The sequence below is a fragment of the Erythrolamprus reginae genome, chromosome 1 (genome assembly GCF_031021105.1).
Source record: "Erythrolamprus reginae isolate rEryReg1 chromosome 1, rEryReg1.hap1, whole genome shotgun sequence".
Lineage (NCBI taxonomy): Eukaryota > Metazoa > Chordata > Lepidosauria > Squamata > Dipsadidae > Erythrolamprus > Erythrolamprus reginae.
In genome coordinates, this window is record NC_091950.1 from 34592696 (window position 1) to 34613642 (window position 20947).

General features: G+C 40.4%; 1 protein-coding gene across 3 annotated transcripts in view; it reads right to left on the minus strand.

Moving 5' to 3' along the window:
- Window positions 1-2672: 2672 nt before the first annotated feature.
- Window positions 2673-20947, minus strand: part of MAP4K5 (mitogen-activated protein kinase kinase kinase kinase 5) — a 129498-nt gene continuing 111223 nt past the window's right edge. For all 3 annotated transcript variants that reach the window (XM_070749142.1, XM_070749136.1, XM_070749128.1), the window contains exons 24-33: window positions 20116-20176; window positions 19719-19833; window positions 18469-18527; window positions 15608-15711; window positions 14257-14434; window positions 11611-11679; window positions 9618-9710; window positions 8313-8383; window positions 5745-5800; window positions 2673-4524 (exon numbers count right to left, since the gene is read on the minus strand). In XM_070749142.1, the coding sequence (XP_070605243.1) occupies window positions 4437-4524; window positions 5745-5800; window positions 8313-8383; window positions 9618-9710; window positions 11611-11679; window positions 14257-14434; window positions 15608-15711; window positions 18469-18527; window positions 19719-19833; window positions 20116-20176 (894 nt within the window). In that variant the 3' untranslated portion in view covers window positions 2673-4436. The remainder of the gene's footprint in view (window positions 4525-5744; window positions 5801-8312; window positions 8384-9617; window positions 9711-11610; window positions 11680-14256; window positions 14435-15607; window positions 15712-18468; window positions 18528-19718; window positions 19834-20115; window positions 20177-20947) is intronic.

Sequence of the window (20947 nt, forward strand, 5' to 3'; positions counted from 1 at the left end):
CCCTGGCGTTCGCTCTCCTGCCTTTCCTGTTACCCGGCCTTGAATTGCGCGCGCGCGCGCGCTCGGCCGCCGAACATATGGTCGGCGGCAATTAGCCCTTTGAAGTCTGCCGCGTTGTTCTAAAGGCAGCGGCTGTGGCGCTGGGCTCCGTTTGCCTCTCCGTATTTACTTTAGCTCCTGTAAGCCTTTTGACGGGGGAATCCTCTTTTCTTCAGGGGAACTCCGTGTCCCCGAGCCTCCCAGTGGGGGGGCGGACCCCCCCACCTTCGGCTCCCAGCCGAGTTTGGCCACGGAGGCCAGTGACACCAGGCTGATCCCCTTGTGGGACGGTACCCTCTATGAGGGAAGAGGTCTCCTGGGGAAATTCGATGGGGGAATCTGCCCACGGAGGGTAGAGACCCCTTCCAACTTCAGTAGTACCTGAAGAAACAGAAAAAACAAGAAGAGAAATAGTTAAAACAGTTAAAAAACAATTTAAAATAAAACATTTCTTTATTATAACAAACTCATACGTCTCGTTACATTGACTGAGTTTTTAAAACTGAGCTCACTGGGGGCAGGCAAGGGGCGGTGCCTAATATTATGCTAATTTTAAACTCAGTCTCGACCAATAGGATTGAGAATAACCCATATTGGACTCTCCTTCCAGATGCAATGGAGAATCCACCACCCTGTAAGGTGGATTGTCCTGAGAAAGTGACTGACTTCTGTGAACCCAGCAAATGTCAGCAATCCAAATTCTTTATGGAAAAGATGCTTGACCATTTTACTGGGTACTCCTCTGACCTTTTAAAGCCCTCAACTTGCAGCCTAGAAGCTTCTTGTTTCAAGTACTGGTATATCCCCAAAGCCAAGTTTTAATATTCCAATTTTCTAGGTTGCCCAATTCCACAATGACGCTGGGCAGCTGAGACAAAACAGAGGCTAATTTATGAAAATGTTACTGTATCCATGAAAAGCCATGATGAAATCACCTAACACTGTTATGCAAATGGTGTCCCCTGTGTTATGAAGTTATGTCCCCTCTAGCCCCTTTATGCCCATGAAAGCAATTCTTTTTTGCATGCAAGTCTTTGGAGCAATGCAGATACAGTACTTCTGGAATTTAGCTGAACTACCCCGATCAACATGGTAACCATTGATCCTTCTAGCCTTGCAGTCTTGGTAAAAACAACAGCCCCAATTTCAGTTCTGTTGAGAACCTTTCATATATTAATTGAAAGTAGACCCCCTCTCTTTTGCTTCCCTCCCCTTTACAACCCACCTTCTCTCCAGGGATCACTTATTACCCCTCAAAATGGCAGTTTATAAACTTAATTCTTGCTGCAAACCTTATTTACATTTGAGGGGTCCTTGGTGTTCTTCGAGCTTGGTTGCTTTCTTGCAAGTTCATTATCCAAACTAGGTAGCACTACAAATGCTAGTAAGGAGTGGGGTTTATATTCTAGTCTTAGGGGATGGTCTTAGAAGTTCTTTGGCCTGTTTACTGCTTTTTTAAATTGGGGTATTGTTTGTTTGATTGTTGGTCTGATGTCAGTCTTCGAGTTTATGTTCATCTGGATGCCGATTGCTAGTGGGGAGGTATTTCATCTTTTTGTTCTCTTTTTAGTTTGTAGATTGTCTCTTTTGCATCGTATGTATTGTTTATGTCTATTTGTCTACTGGTAGCTAATATGGTAAGAGTGCTGGGCTTTTAGAAATTCCTTTTGGACTTGGCTTGGTCTAAGATGGTCAATTTCCGAACTGAAACCATGGTTAAGCCTGTCCATCTGTTGTGGAATTAGGTCTTCCAGCCACTAGTTGTGCTCATGGATGCACTCTGACAGTATGTCCCACGTAATGGCTGTCGCAACCATTAATGAATATCATCATCCATGATGCATTTATTCACCCATCATATTTACTTTCCACAGTGTACAATTAGTTACAAAGTAGAATAGAAATGACTCTTGCCAATTTTAATATGATAGTTATTGAACAATCCATCTGAATCCCATTCTCCGTTCTGATGATTCAGGAAGCATATATGATTTTATGTTTACGTAAAATATTACGTAGAATATTAAAGATTGAAAGAGCTTGGCCTGAGGTTAGATTCCTGAGATTCTCAACAAAGCAGAGATTCAAATATAAGCCAATACATGCTACTCATCCTGTAATAAAATGGATCTCCTGGGCTCTTCCTGAAATGCGAATTCAGAACGTGTTGTATCCAAAATTGAGAATTTTATCTATCGGGAAAGGCAGGGGCACACATGCACTCCTTAATAAGAGTAGATGCTTTAAATCAGTGTTTCCCAACCTTGGCAAGTTGAAGATATTTGGACTTCAACTCCCAGAATTCCCCAGCCAGCATTCGCTGGCTGGGGGATTCTGGGAGTTGAAGTCCAAATATCTCCAAGTTGCCAAGGTTGGGAAACACTGATTTAAATAGCATTGTCTGCTACTATTCAAATAGAAAATGTCTTAGGCCTGAGATACATTGTCCCCACAAGATGGACACTGTTTCAAACTGTGAGGGCTTCTGCTAGTTGGGAAACAATTTCAGTCTGTTTTGTGATATAAAGGAAAGGATTTTTTTGGTAGTGGGAAAAATGGGAAGCTTAACTGTCCCTTCAAACTCCTTCATACGCACAAATCCATGTTTGTCCTTTTAATAAACACAGACATAGTTTAATGGGGATATTTTAATTCAGAAAACATAAAAGGAAACAACATGGATGACAACCTTGAACAAAGGATAATGGAGAAAAATAAGATTTCCCAAGATTTATTAGACAATACTGCTTCTTATATATATATTTATACCATACCACCAAGAAATAAACCTGTCACTCAAATGTGCCCATGTTGAAAGAAATGTTTCAGTTTTTCCTAGGCACTGCATTTTATCCAACTTCATTCTGGCATAGTATAAATAAAATATGTGTCCACCAACAAATTAAAGCATTTAAAAACTCCTTGAAACATGCAGGGACATTAGGTTTAGAAAGGTTTATCCAATCCAGGGCATTCTGAACATCTAGTTTGACATTGGGGCACATTAGGAGGGTTGCTGTGGAAAAAAGCTGTTACCTTTTTCCAATAAGACACACTTTGGGGGTCAAAGCACAGGCACCCCTCGCAAATGGCCTAGTCAATACCTAGAGGGACCCCAGTTTCTGTCAGCCATTGGTGATCAATGCAGGACAAACCTGTGTCACATTTTGACAGCTGAGTCAGGAGCACGAATGCTTGTAGATCCAGATAAACCTCTATTCCTCCAACACGCTTAAGAGAACTGATCTATGGAATGTGGCTTCCCTCCTCAAATGTACACTCGCACACACACACACACACACGTATACTGCATAACTCACCCTATCTCTATTTTTTAGTTCTTGCCAATTTTCCAGACTGTTATTGATCCTCTCTAAAACTTGCACTTCATACATAATTTCAATCGATACCAAATAATCTTCGATGACCAATTCCACAAGCCAAACCCATACGAAATAAGTCTTGTACAAAAACTGCTTTTATATAGCGAAAAAGGCTTTTTAAAATTTCAAAATCCTCTCTATAAAAACGCCTCCCTTCAACAATGTCCTATATCTAAGAAAAGGTCAAGAAGAATGCTGTGGGGTTGTTTTTTTTTACACTTGTTAAAAAAAAACCCCAACCCCCCCCAAAACAATCCACCCACCCACCCACCAACCAAAAGCTGCGCTGCAACCTTCGTGTGCTGGAAGTTAAAATGCATCACATCACCCTAGCAGCAGATTAATAAATAAAGATTAAATAGTGTTTCTTTACAAATCCATAAGAGAATGGCTGCGTTAAAAAATAAAGACACAAAACACAACTTCCTGGGAAACTCTGCTGAGGATTTCCCTGACACGGGGATGTTTTGGTGGCATATGAGAGAAAACCCACAAAGGCCTCACAGAGGAGAAATTCATTTCCACTGGGTCCTGCCCCACAGGCATTTCCCCTCTTTCCTTATTTTGCTATTGACTTTAACTCCCAGTATGCAAAAGTAGGCATAGTCAAAAGACGATGAAATCAGCAGCCCAAGCCGTGAACCTGAGCATGAAGGAATCCTGTCCCAAATCGTTTGGACTGCGTTTTGAGATTTTCCAACATCCAGGCTTCTGTAGGCCTAACAAATAGAAGGGACTGATGATCTCACAGCTTTTATTAAGCCAACAACATAACCAACCACACAGTGGCAAGGGGAGAGAACAGCTGCTTCCCAGCTGCAAGACACGTGCGACGTTTGGCTCTTGCTCCTAAAAACAGGGTTCGTTCAGACATCAAATTGGAGAATGTGAAGGCAGAGGAAGAAGAGGGGGGGAAAAGGTGCCACATAATGTGTCTTGAACAGGAGATCCACGAAGAGCGGCTTCCTTAGGCAACGTATTGCTGGCTCACAGTTCAAGTCGATTCACGGTTGCTTAGTAACTGTTCTCGTGGCCTGCCAAAATGTAGAGATTGCTGTGTGCTGTAGGATTATCCGTCGGCCTGCTTTCCAGCACCACCACCCTATGGGGCAAGCACAGAAGGGATAAATCAGCAGAATGCTCTTCCCCACTCTTCTTTCACAGTCATTCATGCACAGAAAATATACGGATAAGATGCAGAAATGTTCCCTTAAGACAGAGCTGGGCATTTTACAGCCCGCAAGCTACATTCGCCCCTTTGGTCGTCCCGGTCTGACTCGCGAGAGGTTAACCGGAAATGAAATAGGGCTTTACCACCAGAAGTACCAATTAGGGGGAAGTTAATGAAACATCTCCCCTGGGCACGTTTAATTTATGCATGGTATGTCTGTGTGTGTGACTGTTAGCATATGGGTTTTTTTAAATATTTAAATATTTTAAATTGTCTGATTGCTTATGATTTGTTTTTTACATGTTGTGAGCCGCCCCGAGTCTTCGGAGAGGGGCGGCATACAAATCTAAGTAATAAATAAATAAAAATAAATAATGGTCTTGGTGAATCTGGCAGGTCGGCCCGTTCTCCCTCTTTGGAAGACAAGTAGCCTTCTGCAGGCTGTTGGAGAAGTGATAGATTGGTTCCTCCTAAGACTGCTGAAGGTGCAGTAGGCTGGTCCCTCCTAGGCCATGCAGGCCATACAACTGTGTTGCTTTCATTTTGAAGGCAACCACCATTTTAAAAAAATGTATTTATCTGCGTGCGTAAATGCCTACGAGCCTTCACAACCCTATTGATTCAGACCTCCACAGCAGTCCCAGTTTTTTCATGAGTCTCCTTGGGAAAATGAATTGCACACCCCTGCTTTAGAAATGTGGGTGGTAGCCCCTGAAACTACAAGACTTTTAACTTATGCTTTTTCTCAATAATATAACCCTCTAAGTACTTTCAGAACAGGGTAAATGGAATTGAAGCCTACAGGATCCTCTCAGCATCTAGGATTTTTTAAACAAGAAGCCAACGTTATAGTCCTTGAGAGTATCAAGGAGTCTGATACTCAAGATGTTTGAACATCATACTCCTACACAGTGTTTGGTGATCCTACATTTTACATATCTATACATTTATTTGGGTGAATGGATGTGGTTTTAGCATCTCTATGCCATGGAACTGCAATTGCTTGGCCATCACACATTGGTATAAAAGTGGGGGAAGGCAGTGGAAGAAGAATCCCCTTAAAAAGAACACAGGGAAACAATGATTATTCTCTCAATATAGTATTTTCTTTTTAAAGGAGAAAAGAGTGCAGGCTGCTCTTCTCAGCTCACCTGTCAGAGCCCAGTAAACGGAACACCCTTGTTTCATCAGAGATCTCCTGGGTAACCTGCAAAATACCAAAAAAGGAAGGAAGGAAGGAAGGAAGGAAGGAAGGAAGGAAGGAAGGAAGGAAGGAAGGAAGGACACAGTGTGAATAACTGGCGGAAGAGCATCTTTGCACATTTCGAAAAGAACAAACCTAATTCAGAGGGTAAATGAAAATTGTTTCAAAAGGGCCATCAACTTTTAATAATATATGCACCAAGGCATTTTTACATTATGTATGAAAAACTCTAGTAATGCAATTCTTCCTCAGTTCAGAAAAGTCACATTTAGAATAGAATAGAATTTTATTGGCTAAGGAATTTGTCTTGGTGCATATGCTCTCAGTGAACATAAAAGAAAAGTATGTCAATTTGTTTATACAGGAGGAGAGATTTTTATATATAGTGTTGTAGATAAGGAGCACAACTGTATTCAGCAGAAAATCAACCTTTTGAGAGTTTCCATTCAATCTTGGAAGCTGCCATTCAATTAGATCAGGGGTCGGCAACATTAAACACTCAAAGAACCATTTGGACCCATTTCCCAGAGAAAACAAAACACCTGGAACCACAAAACCTGGGTGGGTGTGGCCAAATCGATGCCACTCACACCGAGTCACATGACCCCCCTAGATACATATATAGCAAAAAACATGTGATGCATACAGAATATAGTTTGTCGGCTATGAACAAATTAACTGCGTTGGAAATGGCTCTGGGCTGGTCCGAGAGGCAAAAAGGAAGCTGTGATGCTCTTTCAATATACCATATATATATCTTTCCCCTCTCTCCCACTCCCACCTTTCTCTCTCCCTCTCACCTCTCTCTCTCTCTCTCTCCCTCTCCCCATCCCTATCTCTCTCTCTTTCTCTCCCCTCTCATCTCTCTGTCTCCCATTTCTCTTTCTCCCTCCCTCTCTCATTGCTCTCTTTCTCTCTCCCTCCCTCATCTGTTTTTCTCTCATCCTTCTCCTCTTCTCTCTCTATCTGCTAAGGAACTATTGCCACCCCAGCAGAGTTTTCCCTTTGGGCGGCCCTCCTTCCCCTCTCGCAACTCCCTAGCTGGCTGTGGCGGGGCCAGGAGAGTGCCTCAAGTGAGTGCCAAAGCGCAGCAAAGGCATGCGCAGAGTGACTGGCCGCTCACTTAAGGTGGGTCTTAACGGGACACAAATGGACGTGGCTTCTCTCCTGCCCTAAGGATCCAGCCATTGCCCTGCTGTGTCTTCTCCACCAAGCTCTTTGGTCAAGTGAAGAGGGTGTAAGTTCCAGCCCAAAGTGGCAGGAAGCTAAGGCAGCCTTATAGGCAAATGTGGCATGAAGGCAGCTACAAGGTAGCTTCTCTCCTGCCCTAAAGATTTGGCCATTGCCTTGCTGTGCCCCCCCAATGAGAGGAGGAGAGAGAGGGGTAGCCGGAGCCTTAGTATAGCAGCAAAGGCAGCCTTTGTTTCCTGCCACTTTGGACTGGAGCTTATGCCCTCCCAGCTCAGCTGAAGAGCTGCATGTGTGGACCTGGCAATGCGATGGCCAGATCCTAAGGACAGGAGAGGCACCGCATCCAAAGACCCTTCTTAAGCGAACGGCCTGCATATGTACACCCTCCTAGCCCCACCACAGCCAGCCAGGGAGTTGCGAGAGGGGGAAGAAGGTCACCTGAAAGGAAGCCTCCACTGTGGTTGTGGTGGTGATCATTCTTCAACCAGTGCTGGAGAAGCAGCCTCAGCTGCTTCTCCATTCCCATCGTCGCCCTTACCTTCTCAGGCCAGGTGAGGGAGGGGAGGACGAGGGGTGAGGCCAGCCAGTGATGGGACAGGGAGCCACAGCAGAGGGCCGCAGATTGCCAATGCCTAAACCAGATGGACCTCTAACTAACTTAAGTTAGACCAAAAGGAAAAAGATCTCTCTTTTAATGTTTTTTCAAAAGGAAATTGACAGGGATTAAAGCTAGATTCTATGACAAGAAATAGGGCATCTCACTCAAAACTGATCCAAGGAAATACGCCTATGTTTTTAATCCAACAGCAGATTCTACCCAGGTTCAACCAGTTGGGGACACAATACAAACATTTGACATTTTAATAGCATTATACCAAATATCTCTATAACCCCAACAAAAATATTATAACATAGATCAGTAGTATTTCCATGCCACAAATTGGGAGAAAGTGTCAAAAAACTATCAGTTGGTTAATTAAAAAATGGCTGAGCCCTGATATGCATGTTCAACATAGTACTAAGTGCAAAGCAAGCTGTATTAAATCAGGTCCATGAAATTCAATGTTGGGTATTCCCATGAGCAAGAGGAAACAATGCCTCCTTATCACTACCCAGTAAGCTATTCTTGTTCTTTTTTTACATCACAACAGAACACACTCTGTCTAAGATCTGACTAAGCCAATAAAATTATTCAGGTGCAGATTAGAAGCAACAAGGAGATTATGTTGTTCAGGATTCCTTTGTCTGTGACTGTCACCTTTGCTAACTGAAGGGTAAGGAGGATAGCAAAGCAATGATCAACAACACTCTTGTCCAAACTTACTTCATCAGACTTAAAACTTTTGCCTTGCATCCCATGTTTCCAGAAGGCCAACACACTATCCTGGAGGCACACTGCAAGAAGAGACACAATGTAAGACTGACTGATTAGGAATGTTTGGGGATATGCTTTCTGAGGGAAAGGGAAGGAATCAAAGGGATACCATTTTATTACACAGACTTTGTTTTCGTTGTGGTCCTATCATATGTGAGAGATCCAAATGAAAGGTAGAAGTATGGAAACATATCTGTGGAATGAGTGAACCTTGGGTAACATTTCCAAGGCTCGGAAACTTCAGATCGTGCAGAACGCAGCCGCGAGAGCCATCGTGGGGCTTCCCAGATTCGCCCACTTATCTACAACACTCCGTGGCCTGCATTGGCTGCCGATCAGTTTCCGGTCACAATTCAAAGTATTGGTCATGACCTTTAAAGCCCTACATGGCATTGGACCAGAATACCTCTGGAACCGCCTGCTACCGCACGAATCCCAGCGGCCGATAAGGTCCCACAGAGTTGGCCTTCTCCGGGTCCCGTCGACTAAACAATGTCGTCTGGCGGGTCCCAGGGGAAGAGCCTTCTCTGTGGCGGCCCCGGCCCTCTGGAATCAACTCCCCCCGGAGATTAGAACTGCTCCCACCCTCCTTGTCTTCCGTAAACTACTTAAGACCCACTTATACCGCCAGGCATGGGGAATTTGAGACACCTTTCCCCAGGCTTATTATAATTTATGTTTGGTATGTATATGCTGTTTGGTTTTTAATTATGATAGGGTTTTTAGTTTTTTTTCTTAATATTAGATTTGTGCCTGTATATATTGTTTTATCGTTTGTTGTGAGCCGCCCCGAGTCGTCAGAGAGGGGCGGCATACAAATCTAATAAAGTATTATTATTATTATTATTATTATTATTATTATTATTATTATTATTATTATTAAGATCAAACTCTGTTAAATTTCTACTGGCTGACGATTAATCAACGTAGAGCAAACACCCCATTTTATTGTTGAGACTCTTTTTTCATTTGTCCCTGCTAAAGGACAATTCTCTGAATAACAGCTACAGACTGCCCCGCATTAAATAACTTTCATTATTTAAAAATTTAGCGAGATGATCTCTATATCATATATAATTTTAGAATTCTGGACTGAGATCTTATGAGATTTCATTTAGGAATGCTGAAATCTGACAAATTTGGCTAACAATAGGAAATCTCATTTCAGTCTTTAAAAATGTTTTCAGTACAACCCTCTCACATATGATATAGTCACGTCAGACACAACAAATCACAGGAATAGCATTTACTTACCTACAGATTCAATGCAGAAATCAAAACTTAATTCTGATGCCAACTTCTTGCTTGATTTCAGCTTACCATGCAAATTCACAATCTTCACAAATCCTTGATTGAAAAAACAAACAATATAATAGTAATAAGAGAATCTCAGTGCCAGATAGGCTCAAAGCCTGCCTTCAAAAACAAAGGAGAATAATGTAGAATTTTATTTTACTTTCTAGGATTCAGTCAGCCTCACTCTGTTTAAGATCAAATCAACTGGACAGATTTTCCAAGAGACATGTTAGAATTTTGCTGATATTATAAAATATTTAAGTTCACCGTTTTAAGACTGTTGAATTCAGTGGAGATTATTTATAGAAATTCTTTAGACTTTTTCAACTAATTTTAAAATAAAATGTTATTTCCCCCTCCAAATATTCAGAATGTTTTCCATAAAGATAACCTCATCTATCCCCGGATCAATACATTTATCTATCTTCTCTCTATCTGCACTAGTAATTTTTCATTCACTGTTATGAAAATATTTAATCTTTCTTGAACCAAGGGAGACCATGGGCTCATGAGAGCCAGCACAGATGTTAAAGTAAGCTGGGGCCTGAAGCAAGGCCAGGAGAAAATTTAAATTTGATTGTGTAATTAAAAGTAAACTGCACTGATCAAACAGAGATAACACAATTAATTACCATGTGTTATGTTAAAAAAAAACCTTTGGGAGCTTCTTGGTAAGTAGTGGATTGTTTAGCTCTGCTTTAATTTTGACAAAATGATGCTAAAGGCACAACTGAGAATGATGGAGATTAAGATCTCTTCAGATTAATAGTTCCAGAGCAGATGGAGTTAATCAGCAGTTCACCTTGTCACAATCTTTTCTCTCTCCTTTCTCTACTTGCTTTCTATTCATTAAAATTATAACAGTTACAATACTGTATTGCTTTCTGTTAGGGGTTAGAAAAGAGTGATCAAATCTTGGAAAATGCTAACTTTTGCTGTAACAATGATTTAGGAGTCACTCCTGCTTCTCACCACTTGGGGGCTTTTGCTGAAGAAATATTCACCATAATGGAAGTGTCAAGCAATATGTCAGGCTTTAGTACATGTCTGTGACTTTATTACATCAAATAGCAAATGTGGGCACTGGGCCTAGTTAGCATCCATTCTGCAGGACATCAAATAATGAAAGGTACACCCTGTTCCCATGTGTTACTACAGAGACAACAGAGACTGTCAAAAATTATTATTATTATTATTATTATTATTATTATTATTATTATTATTAATATTAATAATAATAATTTATTAGATTTGTATGCCGGCCCTCTCCTTTTTAAAAATTATTTTTAAAATTATTTTTAATTACAATATAAGACTCACACAACATAAAACATATGTCGCCCCTCTCCGAAGACTTAGTGGTTTGTGCTGTCATTCCAAGGTGTCACAAACATTGCCTCAAATTTCTGAGGCTGGAAGGAGGGGTATTGAGGCTAAAAGCAGAGAATCGCACGAATTTTATTTCAGCAATTTGAAAATTTGGCCAGAATGAACAGACTGGGATATTCTATAAAAGCTATAACATAAATAAATAAATCCACATAAATAAATTCAGAAGCCTCGTGAGGGCTTTCTTTGAGCGTGAAGCTATCCTTTTGTTAGTCTAATTTACACAGAAAGGCTTCTAATGCTAGCAGCGTTGGAGAAGTGAAGCTTCCAGTTTTTTCCTGAGAGTGAACCTTCCCAATCTGAAGATGCTATTCAATTAGAAAGAGATTTTCTCTGGAGGCCTCCATTTCTAGGATGACAAAACACTAAAAGAAAGGCCTTTTCAATGACAGTGCCAAAATGCCACATGTCTGGTCTACTGTGATATTTTTTCTGCATCAGGTAAAACTGAATGCATTCTTAATAACATCTTATCTTCCTTTGAGGTATTTATTTCTCTTGCCATATATTATGCCCCATCTCTTATTTTCTTTCAGACAGGGTATGAATCCCATTCACTTACTGTCCAAGCACACAAGAACTGTATCTCTTTCCAGCTGAGTGACGTGGATGGCATCAAGTTGTTGACAACCTTTAAAGGAAAGGAGAGATTAGTCTGTATACAAAACCTCAAGGCACCAAAAACCTAATACACATTCAGCTTACTACAACAGTAGCCATTAAAGTTGTTTTGAAATAAAAAAGCAGTAAAGACAAAAAAAAAAGAAATTCAATTTCATGGAATCTTCCACTCTGATTATTTTTAGAGCAATGTTTTAATTACTGCAATCTTCTTACTGGTGTTTAGGACAGGGGTAAGGAATTATAAATTGTATAAATGTTGTTGGATTGTAATGCCAAGTAGGGAGAGTTGATGGGAATTACAGTTTAGAAGCATTACCAATACCTGATACTGCAAGCAGGAATTATGCATGCTATGAGTATTTTAGAGGCAACCAATTGTGTATTATGTAGGTAACATGTGGCAGGCCAAGAACCCTTGATCTTGGATTACAAGAGAAACCTTAAAAGGTTGTCGCAGGTAATAACATACTTTCCAGTCATTCACTGAGGATGCGAGGAGAGAAGCAAGAAATTAAAAGGGAAACATTGTAAGAAGAAACATTGTTCTGAAGAAAAGGGAAAGAAAGGAAAGGCTTCCTTTATTAGGCTGTCACTTTTGGACACTAAGATAGCATAGGAATATGTCACTTGATAAGCAACATATGTATTTAATAAATAAATAATGGTACAAAGGCCATCTGTGACCTTTCATTTCCCCAGCATTTCCTTCTACCATTAAAACAATGTGCCTTTATTGTCCTAGAAATTTGTCCCCTCATCAATCCTAAGCCACAGAACTGTTAAACATTCATAGAGCATTGTAGGGAGTGAACTTCCTATAACAATGATGGCAAACCTTTTTTTTTCCTCGGGTGCCGAAAGCGCATGGGCGTGTTGCTATTGCACATGCACAAATGCACACACCCATAATTCAATGCCTGGAGATGGCCAAATTGGCCTCCCCTGCCCCTCTGAGAGGTGCTATGGAGGCCTGAAACAGCCCATCTCCCAAACTCTGGTGGGCCCAGTAGGCCCCTTGTTCGCCTCCCTCAGGCTCCAGAGGCAAAAATGCCCTCCCTTTGGAGACTCTCTGGAAGCTGAAAATGCCCTCCCAGAACTTCTGGGCAAGCTGAAAATCCCCTGGCTGGTACGCACTTGCACATTGGAGCTGAGATAGGGTAACGGCTCACGTGCCAGCAGATAGGGCTCTGCGTGCCACCTGTGGCACCCATGTCATAGGTTACCCATCATTGTCCTATAAGGATCCAAAAAAATCCACAACAACCCACCCAACAACAGAGGGGATTGGAAGCAGCTTTTCTGACTAAGGTTTCTGGAACTGCATCTCAGTTCACTAGATGCATCCTGCTTCTATTACGAAGTTTCTTTGATTAAGGGTCATTGCTGGAACCCAACATTTGTCCAAAAGACAAACAAACAAACAAAACCACCACCCTACTGTCCTCTTCACTGTAGAACACTAAGGATTCATCTTAGAAGGAAAGGCTTCTGCAGGTGGCTATCAACACATGACTTCTGCACAGATCTGCCTTCTGCTTGTGAAGGGTTCCAAATATAAATACATGGTCTTCTGCAGGAGGGGAAAGAACATGCATCTTGATGTCATCATGCAAATGACACCTAGTTGCTTATAATTAAAGAGTGGTGACATTTACACAATGATCTCGTATTGCATGGGTCATTAATTTTGATATGATCATGACTTGTAACAGATGTCTATGCAAGAGTATCTTATTTTTCAGAATAATTTGAACAAGTAGGCTTCCATCAGTCCTTTACTGTTGTTAATTCAAGTTGAAATCTGGAACACCAGTAAAATAGAACGTCTATACATAAAGGAGTCAAATTGTCCAGCTGTTCATATCAGCCCTCTCCAATTAAGTACCTTCTAAATGTAGGCTAGAGTGATGGGTTGTAATCCATATAGCAATAGCACTTAAGACTTATATACCGCTTCAAAGTGCTTTACAGCTCTCTCTAAGCAGTTTATAGAGTCAGCATATTGCCCCCAACAATCTGGATCCTTGTTTACCGACCACGGAAGGATGGAAGGATGAGTCAATCTTGAGATGGTGAGACCCAAACTGCCAAATTACAGGCAGCTGGCAGTTAGCAGAAGTTGCCTACAGTACTACATTCTAACAACTAACCACTCTTATGTAACTGCTGTTCTAAATATACAGTACACCTGCTGATTAATTACCAATATAGGATTATTGTTTATTGAATTGTGGGTTTTACTGTTTTCATGTTTTATCCTATTTTTATCCCATTGTTGCCTTGGACAAATGGGATTTTAGCAAAAAGAAAGTCAGGTAAAGTAGGTATGCACAAAATGTTGTACTGTATCTCTTGGAAAATGCAAAGTTCTGAAGCAGTTTTCTTCTGCACCATGCTGACCTGTCATTCTGAAAGTTATCCAGCAGTGAAAAATCTTCTGGGACAGGAAGTGTTTTGTGGTGGTTTGGCTCCAAAACAACTATAAAATGTTCCCGAAAACATTCCACATCCGAAAACATAATATTTTGCACATACTGAATACAGACAGTAGACAAAATTAAATTAAACAAGGTCAGAGACTCACCTGTACCAATTTCTGTAAACCACGAAGAAGCGGAGTTCAAGTTGATTGTCTCAAACTGTACAACCTGATATGATTCAGCCCCTTTGCTGATTGCAACACATACCATCGGGTATTCCTGTTCAGGGATCACCAGCATTTCAAATACTTTCAGAGGGGTTGGCAGAGGGAAATCAAAGTGCTGAAGGATGAAGATATATATATATATATTTAAAAATCTAACTAAAGAACAACTTGTAAGCTATGCATATTTGGAATATATCTATTCACTCCAGCATTATTTCATTTATTTTAACATAGAAACATAGAAGTCTGACGGCAGAAAAAGACCTCATGGTCCATCTAGTCTGCCCTTATACTATTTTCTGTATTTTATCTTAGGATGGATATATGTTTATCCCAGGCATGTTTAATTTCAGTTACTCTGGATTTATCTACCACGTCTGCTGGAAGTTTGTTCCAAGGATCTACTACGCTTTCAGTAAAATAATATTTTCTCCTGTTGCTTTTGATCTTTCCCCCAACTAACTTCAGATTGTGTCCCCTTGTTCTTGTGTTCACTTTCCTATTAAAAACACTTCCCTCCTGGACCTTATTTAACCCTTTAATATATTTAAATGTTTGGATCATGTCCCCCCTTTTCCTTCTGTCCTCCAGACTATACAGATTGAGTTCATTATGTCTTTCCTGATACCTTTTATGCTTAAGATCTTCCACCATTCTTGTAGCCCGTCTTTGGACCCGTTCAATTTTGTCAATATCTTTTTCTAGGTGAGGTCTCCAGAACTGAACACAGTATTCCAAATGTGGTCTCACCAGCATTCTATATAGCGGGATCATAATCTCCATCTTCCTGCTTGTTATACCTCTAGCTATGCAGCCAAGCATCCTATTTGCTTTCCCTACCGCCTGACTGCACTCTACCGCCTGACTGCACTATATCTTATATTTTATATCTAAAAAGTATATTTTATATCTAAAAAGTAACCTACATTTAGTATTCAGTTTAAATCTATATACAATATTACAACAAATATAGAGGGGTATACAAACTCCATGCACTTTCAAAACCTTTCTCTGAAAATGCTCTCAAATGAACTTTTATAGATCAGCTTCCCAAGGATTTTTATTTCATAGGTTTTTTGTATCCAAAAAACAAATTGCCAATTTATCCTTCATGGTTTTTAAAATTTAAACATAGACCAGTTTAAGCTCAAACACTGCCTTAGATCCAAAGACATTTAAAATCTCAAATTACTTCAAAATTCTAACAGTGACATTCTACTTTTGGCAGATTCCTTAAAAAACTTTAAAGTTACAAAAGTACAAGAAAGTGATAGGGGTAAATGCTTACCTTTATTAACATGAATTTCTGCATTGGTTCATACCACTGAAGCAAAACAATTCCCAGCTGCAAAGCTCCACAGAGATATTTATGGCCTGTATATGGGTTTCTTACTAATGGAGAAAAAAGAAAATGATTGTAAAGTGATCATAATAGATTATTTTAATTTTAATTTTCTTTCATTTTAATTCATGGTACGCTTTATCACAAATGAATCATTTATTCTTCTATGCCAGGAGCACCATCCTAGAAGAGTCACATGGTATTGCATCTCCACAGAGATATATTTTTTGTTAAAATTATGTTAACATCAATCAAGATCCCCCAGTCTACATCTACTGAAGACCCTATGTACTCCGAAGATTGCAGAACCACCACGCTCAACATGGCCAATTGGGAAGGATAGGGATGGGCATTGTAATTCAGTTACACCTGAAATTTCCCTTTCCTGCCTTATTGAAAAATAAACTAAGCATATACAGTGGTACCTCTACCTAAGAATGCCTCTACTTAAGAACTTTTCTAGATAAGAACCCGGTGTTCAAGATTTTTTTGCCTCTTCTCAAGAACCATTTTCCACTTAAGAACCCGAGCCCGGAAAAACTTCTCAGGAAATTTGAGAGCGGCACGAAGGCCTGACCAGTTTCCTGCTATTCCCCCTTTAATCCTGGCCACATGGGCTGCCAGAAGAGCCTTTTCATTTCTCTGGGTGCTTGGACAGGGAATAAACCTCTGCCAGCGCCCAGAAAAAAAGAAACGCTCCCTTCGCTCTGGGAAGCCAAGGAGTCACCAGAGCGAAGGAAAGGTGCTGGCTACAAAGCGAGCGTGCGAGAGCAGAGGGGAGCCCTTCAGCATGGGAAGGAAGAGGCAGCAGATAGCAGCAGCAGCCGTCAGTGTATGGGAGGCAGCCTTGCACCGGGTGTATTGAGGCGCGTGCTCCTCCTCGTCACGTCAGAGTCCCTGGTGTTTTTTTTTTACGCCTTAAAGTTTTGGATTTTTTGATTCCCCCTCACTTCACCTTCTTCCTTCAGCAGTGACTGTCCTCCTCCTCTTCTTCTTCCTCCTCCTTCTCCTACCCAAATTCCGAGCTTTTATTTTTTTCCTAATGGGTTTGCATGCATTATTTGCTTTTACATTGATTCCTATGGGAAAAATTGCTTCTACTTAAGAACATTTCTACTTAAGAACCTGGTCACGGAACGAATTAAGTTCTTAAGTAGAGGTACCACTGTACAGCTGAACTGACCAGCCCTTTTTCATTCAATCTGGTAAATGTCACGCACACCGGTGGTGAGATGTATTGGGTGTTTTCTAAGCTTGGTTGTTTTCCTGCAGACATTTCATTACCTAAACTAGGTAACATCATCAGCATCATCATGCTGTTACCTAGTTAGGGTAATGAAATGTCTGCAGCATAACAACCAAGCTTAGAGAGCCCCAAGGACTCTTCATTTCAACCTTGAACTACAAATATTCTCCTTCATTGGTACACTGAAAGTAAATATGATTCTGCCACCTGATGCTGAAGAATTAAATTCAGCATTCATATTTTTTCTGGGAAATCAGGAAAGACATTTATGACATTCTACTGTTAGTCCACTGCTGCAGGACAAGAGTAGAAGTTAATAACAATCAGAACAGCTAAACTAGCATTCTGAATTGTGTCAGAATTATAATTTCCACTGTCACCAACAACTGCTATATTAAATCATGGAAATCAAAACTTTTATGCATGTGTTGGACTACAATGGAAAAGCAACAACTAAGTGTTTTTAAGAAGCAATACTAAATCTGAAATATCTGAATGTCTAGTAAGAGATCAGTCCACATTATTCTACCCATATACAGCCTGAGCAACTTCCCTCTACTATGTGCATGGCATAATTTACTTTGTTGATACATGATGTTTCATGTTGTGAATTTGAGAAATTAAGCCTGAGCGATTTATACAGTACGAGGGTTATCCGGAAAGTAAGATTACAAGGCACATAGCTCTTGTGGGGAATGTTTGTGGGGGAAGTTGGTATTACTTTTTAAAATGTTTTTTATTGATTATATAAATTTTAAAAAACAAGACAATAACAAGAACTTGGTATTATTATCGTGTAGTGGGAAGCCAGCAGAAGAAAACGAGCAGTACCAGTGGTCAGTAGATCATCAATTGGCGTTGTACTGAAGGTTAAGAGATGAGCGTCCTCATTCCATTTCCCTCCAAGTGTGAAGTGCGTGCTGTAATAAGCTACCTGATTGCTAAGAGCATGAACGCTGCTACGATGGGTGCCCAAGATTCCCCCGCGAACATTCCCTATGGGAGCTACGTGCCTTGTAATCTTACTTTCCAGATAACCCTCATACTTGCATTGAATCCCAACCTGCTGTTCTCATCAATTACAGAACTATCTATGTAGTCTTCCTTAGAGAGAAGGAACACTCTATGCAATAGTCAGGAAAACATTTGAAGAGCACCTGCTCTATTTTAGCAAAGTCTTAACACTATGCGCTTAGAGAAAGAGCAAGAGGTGAGTGAAAACAAGACCAGGCTTTTAGGCAACCTTCCACATTATAATGCAGCGGTGTCAAACTCGCATTGTCATGTGACATATTGTGACTTTTTTTCTTCGCTAAACCGGGTGTGGGCGTGGCCAGTGCACGATGCACCTGGCCTGCAGGTGGCAGTTTGACACCCCGGTTATAGTGCCTTTGAGATATATTGGATTATCATTCTCGTATTTCTAGTCAGGACAGTCACACAGGATGGAATTAAGGCAATTATAGTCAAACATGTGAAATTATTACTCTAAGAAGGGCAGTAAAGCTGGAAGATTCCTTGTAAACTGAACCGAGGGTATCAACTCAAGATGAAGACTCACCTATGCAACATTTATGGCATCCTTTTGTATCTGGGATCTTTGTTGTTAAGGCAAATTTTCTGGGGGGGAAAATCCCAGAGCCAAGTGTTAAGAACAGGTTAGAAGCCTCATGGAAAAATAATTTGCAAGAGTTTTGTTTAAGCTATTTTTGATTTAAATTCAGTCATAATAAACAATTCCATCTTTTTTGCATCCATTCAATTGCCCACTATTATATCCTTCTTACTAACTTTCACCCAGTGGTAATTCAATTCTAGCAGTCATTAAGAACATAAAACCAATTTCCTTTTCCTTTATCTTAACAATATCCTTTGTGTAACCCAACAAAGATCTTAATAGTTTTAATCATATTCTGTAATATCTTTTAACTGTTTTAATGACTGTTTGCCATAATATTTGACTTTCCACAATGCTTTATCATCTGTGAATACCATTTATTCTGTTATCTCTTACAGCATCAACACAGTAAAGTCCCATACTTTATTTAAAGAATTGTATAATTATTTTCCTAAAGTAATTTGACAACAGGGAGCCAGTGTGGCATAGCAGTTTAGCTGCTGGTCCAGACTCTGACTCTGGCCGAGGTGTCGGCAACCTGCAGCTCCTGAGCTGCATGTGGCTCTTTAGGTCCTCTGCTGCAGCTCCCTGTCCTATCACTGGCTGGCCCCAGACCTCGCCCTCCTTCATATAAAACACATCTTCTTCCTCCAATTTTCCCTGTAACAACAACCCTATGAGGTGGGTTGAGCTGAGAGAGAGTGACTGGCCCTAAGTTACCCAGACGGCTTTCATGGCTAAGGCAGAACTTGAAGTCACAGAGTCCTGCTTTCTAGCCTAGCATTTTAACCACTAGAGTAAGTGTCGGCAACCTACAGCTCTGGAGCTGCATGTGGCTCTTTGATCCCTCTGCTGCAGCTCCCCATCACATGTCGGCTCTAAAACTATAGGGCTTTTGGTTAGGACAGGTAGAGGGAGGTTGGGGAGCAGGACTTCTGGTTGGCTCCAGAATTGAACGGGGGGTTTCTGGTTAGGACCTTTGTGGCTCTTTGAGTGTTTAAGGTTGCCGGCCCCTGCACTAGACCAAACTCGCCCTTTAATGGTATATTACAGAATGTCACATATACCCTTCTGTATTTGCAAAACAATTTTCTATGAACATTCACAAGAAGAGGCAACCGTTTGTGGAAAATATTGTCATGATCAGCAATAGCAATTAAATTACAAAAACTTATATCTCATGATTACCATACCTCGGTAGTATTTTATCAGGAAATCGGTGGGTCTGAATATGAGCAGCTATTCCTGTTTTTTTGGCTTGTTCAAACAAAGCTATTAGGTTATGGGAGTAGAGCTGGAATGTTTTCCCTATAACACAAGATATTTGATTGGTGTCAGATTCTTACATATCAAGCTGACATTGCAAAAATAAATAAGTAAAAAGAGAAGGAAACATGTAGAGCAGAAAAGATTACCTTCTAAAAGGATAGCCCCCAAGTATCCATAGGTCCAAGCAAATTGCAGAACAAAAGGGGAAAAATTAAAGAGAGGTGATTTTCATAGATTTACCAAAAGTTAAATTCAGTACACTGAAATTTTCCACCCCCATCTTTTAAACTTTGTGAGACATTTCTTCACCAATATACATACCTGAGAGTGACATTAAAGTGTTGTTGATCACATACAGCCATGTGCACCGCCGTGGGAACAACTAGGAAAAAGGAGCAGAAAAAGTTTCAGTGGTGAAATTGGGGAAAAAGACAATTTGATTCTAGAGCTCCGTGAATTCCAGGAAATACAATTCTTGGGCAAACAAAATTATCCTTTATGGTTAATCAGAATGCAAACACACAAGAAGACCTTCAACTCTCTTTAACCTGATCTAATATCAATATCACTAACAGGATAATTTGAAGCAGTATAACGTGGAAGTAATCCCTTTGTATTCAACAACATTTATTGCTAGGTAAATAAAAGTACTTAGCAAATATTTGCTCTGTCAATACCATTATCAAGCTTTTCAGAATTCCATGCCCCTCACATTTTAATACTTTTCTTTTTTAAAAAAAAAACCCAATTTTTTATTGAATGTGTATACATTTAAAAGCAATACAAGAAAATAAAGAACAAAAACAATAGACAAAGCGATCTATTTCACAGACAGAAGCCAGAAAAAGCACAAGGCCCAGATAACTCCTTCTTGCTTAAAAGTCTGTGCTGACCAATTGGCCCCCATCTTCACCCAAATCTTCAACAAATCGCTAGAGATATGCCATGTTCCTTCTTGCATCAAATGCGCCACTATTATCCCAGTGCCAAAGAATCCTTCCATTAAGGAACTAAATGACTACAGACCAGTTCCTCTAACATCTGTAGTCATGAAAAGCTTTGAAAGGCTAGTGCTGTCCCATTTGAAAACCATCACAGATCCACTGTTAGACCCCCTGCAATTTGCTTACTGAGCAAACAGATTAACAGATAG